This window comes from Oncorhynchus gorbuscha, linkage group LG02, assembly GCF_021184085.1.
Source record: "Oncorhynchus gorbuscha isolate QuinsamMale2020 ecotype Even-year linkage group LG02, OgorEven_v1.0, whole genome shotgun sequence".
NCBI lineage: Eukaryota > Metazoa > Chordata > Actinopteri > Salmoniformes > Salmonidae > Oncorhynchus > Oncorhynchus gorbuscha.
The window spans coordinates 61,851,791-61,858,155 of NC_060174.1; the positions used below are offsets into that span (position 1 = coordinate 61,851,791).

Here is a 6,365-nt window from a genome sequence, read left to right on the forward strand (position 1 = left end):
TAAATAAGCCTCCTTTGGTAAGAACGTGTCAACGTGTACTGTTACAGGCCACAGTTGAATCCCCGGAGCCAGCTGAACCAGAAAACGTAAGAAGGGCTTTTGACTGAACTACGTTTCCCATCTGTGTAGGACCACGATTTGACGTCATCACGCAATGACACCTGCGCACAGTACCGCAAAAGACCAGGGAAGACAAGTAAAAAGGAGACAGGAAAACAACACGCGAAAGAAAGGAATGTGTATTAAGCAACAAAACGAATTATAGTCGCTGAACACTTACTCAGCGAACCAACGAACTATACACAGCCTCTTGGCTCGTGAATTTGTATAAGAATTTGCCAAACACGGTTTGGCGAGCTAGCTAACGTCGTTAACAACAAGTATTCTTCCTACGCGTTAGCAACGCAGCTAGCTAGCTACCAAGAGGATACGCGTGTGTGACCCAGACAAGAGCCGAGAAAACACGTATTTTGGACACACCATGAATCCTGAATAGTGAGTGAAGTTTGTGATATTTAGTTGTTTTTGTTAGCTCCGTGTCCGGTAACAGCAGATGAGGAGACGTAGCTAGCTAACTCAAACGCGTAACAAAATACATTGCGTCATCACTTGTTTACATATTTGTTCCCGAACATCTGCTATGATATCGGGTTGTTTTACATGGTAGCTACAATGTTGTCATCATCATACCAATAGCTATGTTGACATAAAATTGCTGATCTAACGTTGGTTAGCTAGTTTGCTGAATTATTTATCCGTTATTTTACCAGGTAAGTTGACTGAGAACACGTTCTCATTTTGCAGCAACGACCTGGGGAATAGTTACAAGGGAGAGGAGGGGGATGAATGAGTCAATTGTAAACTGGGGATTATTAGGTGACCGTGATGGTTTGATGGCCAGATTGGGAATTTAGCCAGGACACCGGGGTTAACACCCCTACTCTTACGATAAGGGCCATGGGATCCTTAATGACCTCAGGGAGTCAGGACCATGGCACCCTACACAGGGCAGTGTCCCCAATCGCTACCCTGGGGATTTTTTTTTAGACCAGAGGAAACTGTGCCTCCTACTGGCCGTCCAACACCACTTCCAGCAGCATCTGGTCTCCCATCCAGGAACTGACCAGGACCAACCCTGCTTAGCTTCAGGAGCAAGTCAGCAGTGGTATGCTGAATGAACCAATGAATTGGAGTGGACATATGAGTCTCGTCACCTTTCTCTTTCTTCCACGTTTTCCTCTTGGACATTTCATTGTACACCCTTGCAGCTGTAGTTTAGCTATAATAACCTAATTTCAGATGGAAATGACTATAGACTAGCCTAACTCGTCAGAGACCTAAATGAAAAGTCAATGCTGGCGGTTTGATAGAATAGATCTGTTAGTCTCTAACCATTATTTGTTAGCCTCTAAAACCTGGTTTTCCCCGTAGTGACTACCTGTTCAAGCTGCTTCTGATCGGCGATTCAGGGGTGGGCAAGTCTTGCCTCCTGCTTCGATTTGCGGTAAAAAAAAAAATATATATATATATCAGTGTTATTGTTACTTTGATCAGTTTTCAGCTTTCAATCAACATTTGGATATTGTGTGTCTGTGTGAGTTTGTTGATTATATGTTTGTGTGTTTTCTTTTTTTTTAATGATCCATTTCAGGATGACACCTACACGGAAAGTTACATAAGCACCATCGGTGTGGACTTCAAAATCCGAACTATTGAATTGGACGGCAAGACTATCAAACTACAGATTGTGAGTTGAATCCAGCAAGCCTGGCAGCTGTCGGGAAGTGTCATTGCAGTTCATGTTTGCAGCCATGTAAGTGTTTTAGGAAAATTAACATCTTGTTTTTCTTGTCTTATGTCTGTAGTGGGACACTGCTGGTCAGGAGCGGTTTCGCACCATCACCTCCAGCTATTACAGAGGAGCCCATGGTATCATCGTTGTCTATGATGTAACAGATCAGGTTAGTGACGCCTCTCCACAAAGGAGATTCCTTAACATCTATGAGTTAACGTTTATTTATTGACCACATATAACGGAGGTATTTTCTAGGAGTCTTACAACAATATAAAGCAGTGGCTGCAGGAAATCGACCGCTATGCCAGCGAAAATGTCAACAAGCTGCTGGTGGGTAACAAGTGTGACCTCACCACCAAGAAAGTAGTAGACTACACAACAGCCAAGGTGAGTCCACAGGAAACATGCGGAATCGGATACAGATGAACCACAGTACTTGAATTCAGCATGTCGCTAGAGTACACTTTATTATCATCTGTTAGGACACACTGTGTTTTACTTGCAATGGAAGCACCCTACTACTGCAGTCAGACTGGTTGACATGTGTCTCACCCTCCTCAAGGAATTTGCTGACTCCCTGTCCATCCCCTTCCTCGAGACCAGTGCTAAGAACGCAACCAACGTGGAGCAATCCTTTATGACCATGGCGGCTGAGATTAAGAAGCGCATGGGGCCCGGGGCCACGACAGGAGGAGACAAACCCAACCTGAAGATTGATAGCACCCCAGTAAGGCAGTCTGGAGGAGGATGCTGTTAGGACTGCCCTGTACCCTCCACTCAACTCCAGAGGCCCAGGGGTAGAGTGACAGTACTGGGGTGGAGCTGAGAGAACAGGAAAATATGGTGATGGAGGTGGTGGGATCTTCAAGAACTGACTGACATTTTTTTCATTATTTTTTTCTTCTCATCTTGACCTATGCCAATAATTAAGTGAGAAAGGTTTGTGCCCAAGGAGCAGTCCCCCCCCCACACACTCTTTTTTTATTCACAAATATGCACAGAATTGGAAACATCTTTGAAAATTGTGGTTGGCGTTGTTAGGCATGAAAAATGTTTTTAGCTATTCAAGCACTAATCCAGTATCTATCTGTAGCACTGGCTGTTTAAACACACACACGTGGTCCAAGGAAATCATGGATGTTCTTTCAACTATGGCTGAGTACATAACTACCCTTTATGGCCTTTGTGGTTCCTAGTCAGACTGCTGATCGTTGAATGTGAGAAGGTGAAATAAGAGGACCATTGTGCCAGTTAAACCAGAGGTTTTATGGACACATTCCAGAGGAAAAATAGTGAAGACGAGCGCTGTTTGTGTCATCTGTCCTTTCGGGAATTGAGATTCAGATTTGGATGTTGTCATTGGGCCCAAGCGCATAATATATAGGTTGTAATAGGGTTGCTGTTGAGGAGAAAGAGAAGACTGGGTGAAGTAAATAACAGGCTTTCTATCAAAACAAAGTTCACAAAGTGGGGACAACATGTCAAATGGAAATCTGTAATCACGGCGTCCACATCTTTAATGTCTGTTTTAATCGTCGTTATATAATACTATTATTACATGGTGGTTTTACTACTGTGATTTTGTTTTGATTCTCTCTTCTAATCGAGACTGTGTGTAAGCAGTAAGTGTGTTATTGCTGTTTGATGAATTAGAGCATAACCGAAGTTCAACTGCATTTGGTTCTTTCTGTCTGGAGTGGTAGTAAGTGTGTTATTGTTTTGATTCTCTCTTCTAATCGAGACGGTGTGTAAGCAGTAAGTGTGTTATTGTTCTGATTCTCTCTTCTAATCGAGACGGTGTGTAAGCAGTAAGTGTGTTATTGTTTTGATTCTCTCTTCTAATCGAGACGGTGTGTAAGCAGTAAGTGTTTTATTGTTCTGATTCTCTCTTCTAATCGAGACTGTGTGTAAGCAGTAAGTGTGTTATTGCTGTTTGATGAATTAGAGCATAACCGAAGTTCAACTGCATTTGGTTCTTTCTGTCTGGAGTGGTAGCTGGCTGTAAGCATCCGGTGTTTTCAGGCATGTCCAATCCTTTAGCGTTGAGTTTGATCTCAAGTCACAATGCTCCTGTACCAGTACCATCAGACCTTTTACATGCTCACTATAATACCGTATGGACACCCTCTGGTTGATAAGGTAACATATTATTACAGTACTAACTCAACCATGCCATTAGTCACCATGGTCCAGCATTGCAACAAGGTTTGGATATTTGTTAGACAATATTTTGGGGAGAGTATGGCACATTACATAGCCTGCCACAGTTGTTTTCACATTTAACTGCTTCCTCAAACTTTGTTTCGGATATGTCTATTCTAATGACATGTTCGGGGGAAAGAGAGAGAATGGACCTCGGAGGAAAATAAATCACCAGCGTCTCAAATTAGTATGGGATTTCAAGCAAGAGGAACACTTGCTTTCCTGAGTAAATACTGTAGAGCTGATGACTGTCTGGGAATTCCACTTTCTTAAGCATCACCGTTGATATCCTTGCCTTTTTGATGAAGAAGTATCTTGCGATTGGTTGGTAAACACACAAAGGTTGCTGGGTTTTTCCATTTAGTGAAATTTGACCCATTTAAATAGTTGGCTTCCTTAATATATTCTCTCTGGTTTACATTTCCCCTTTAAATGACAAATAATGATTTCTAATCCACTAATTCAATCATTTGGCTTTTGGTCAGGGAAGCGATATAATGGAAAGATTGCGGCACGATGGTTATTTCTTCTTTGCTGTGGACGATGTAACATGCTCTTAATGCCCAGATAATATTGGGAGTCCATAGTAATAAAGTATATTGTTATTATTGCCATTATGGTGTGTTTACTGTGTATCTGTTTTGTACATATTTTTTCAGGTGAATGTGATACCTGTAATGACCAGTAGAGGTCAGTCAGCACAGAAACAATAGCTCGTCTGAGAGTTTTATACCATTTGACATCAGAAAGTTGTGCATGCTCATGCTGTTCCTCTTCTAGCTCTCGTAGGCCTACCCCGTTTCATGTCAGGGAATGACTGTTCTATCCTGTTCATTTCTAGACTGTTCTTACATAAGTAATTGCCAAAATAAAGGAAACACTGGAGTAAATTAGGAATACAAAGTCTATTGAAAGCAGGTGGTTCCTGAGTCAATTAAGCAGTTAACATCCCATCATGCTTAAGGTCATGTGTAACAATTCCCAGTTTACCATTATTTTGTCTATCATGGCTAGAAGAAGATTTCTCAGTTACTTTGAAAGAGGGGTCTCAAAAGAGAATAGGGGGTTTAAAGTGTGTGTGTGCTAGTCACCAGATCACTGTAATTGAACACTAATGGGAGATTCTGGAGCAGAGCCTGAGACAGCGTTTTCCATCAACAAAACACCAAATGGTGGAGTTTCGAGGAAGAAAGTCGCATCACTCCAATAGAGTTCCAGACACTTGTAGAATCTATGCCAAGGCTTGAGCTGTTCTGGGGGCTCGTGGTAGCTCACCGCCCTATTAAGACACTTTATGTTGGTGTTTCCTTTATTTTGGCAGTTACCTGTATGTGGACGAGCAAGCTTCAGTACCAACTGGTACCTGTGTGGACTGGGTCACAGTTGTCTGTCCATAGTGTAATATTTTGTAGTATTCAGTGTTTCCCCTATATGCATTTAGCTAAATTGTTGCCAGCACTGGGGGGAAAAAATGTATATATTTGTTATAATGTAGACGTATATATGTATGCCCCAGGAAGACTCCCTTCTCACCATAGCAGTGAGCCTGTTTTACATTCTACTTCCCACTAGGAGCGCAACTATAGTTTTAGAAGTGGAGGTTGGATAAACACTCCAAACAGCCTACCCGACCACTCGGAGGCGTCCATATGGTCCTGAAGTACACCGTTGGCTCGTTTTGTATCACATTCCAATGAGGAAAATGCAATTTCAGAATCATGTCCTCCCCCTGTCCGCAGTGAAAGTTGTGCCCCTGCTTCCCACACTAATCAATGTGAAAGTATGAAACCATGCTATTTTACAACAGTCTAAATCTGAAACAGTAGGATCTGCTGTAGCCTATGAAATTCTCAACTTCATTCTGATGTCTTCTTGGTCCCCTGGCCCAGTCAGCTATGGAAAACCCCACATAAATTAGATCAGGCCTTGGTGAGTTTGATCAAGCATGCATAAGTGTCAATATGTCTGTTGGCATGCTACTGTCAGTGTTGGTGTGTAAGTTCTCCAGAGTTGGCCTGGTGTTAGTAAGTCTGTGCAGTGTGTCGGTGTTGATATGACCACGAGTGCATGTGTTTATTGTACCCATCACGATACTCACCCTGCTGCAGACCCCCAGGTCTTGGGTGGGTGTGTGGGGGGGAACCTGGTGTGGCCGAGGAACCAGGTGGTGGCACCACTGATTGAGTAGCTGGTGTTCTGGGCCTGTATGCTGCCCATGCTAGTGCCCTGCACTGGACCCACCACTGCCGTCTTCACCGTTTCTCTCTTCTTTGGCGTGGGTAGAGCAATGCAGCTTATAGACATTAGTAGACTGCTTGACATTTCCACCATTATTACTATGCCCATCTCTGTTTCACATCAACACTTG

At 42.9% G+C, this 6,365-nt stretch overlaps 1 protein-coding gene across 1 annotated transcript; it reads left to right on the forward strand.

Annotated features, from left to right (window-relative positions):
* The first annotated feature begins 157 nt into the window (after positions 1–157).
* Positions 158–4,611, forward strand: LOC124006190 (ras-related protein Rab-1B-like). Its single transcript, XM_046316036.1, has 6 exons — positions 158–495; positions 1,432–1,504; positions 1,652–1,747; positions 1,866–1,961; positions 2,051–2,182; positions 2,358–4,611. The coding sequence occupies exons 1-6, from the start codon at positions 482–484 to the stop codon at positions 2,550–2,552; spliced, it is 606 nt and encodes a 201-aa protein (XP_046171992.1). The 5' UTR covers positions 158–481; the 3' UTR covers positions 2,553–4,611.
* Positions 4,612–6,365: the final 1,754 nt, after the last annotated feature.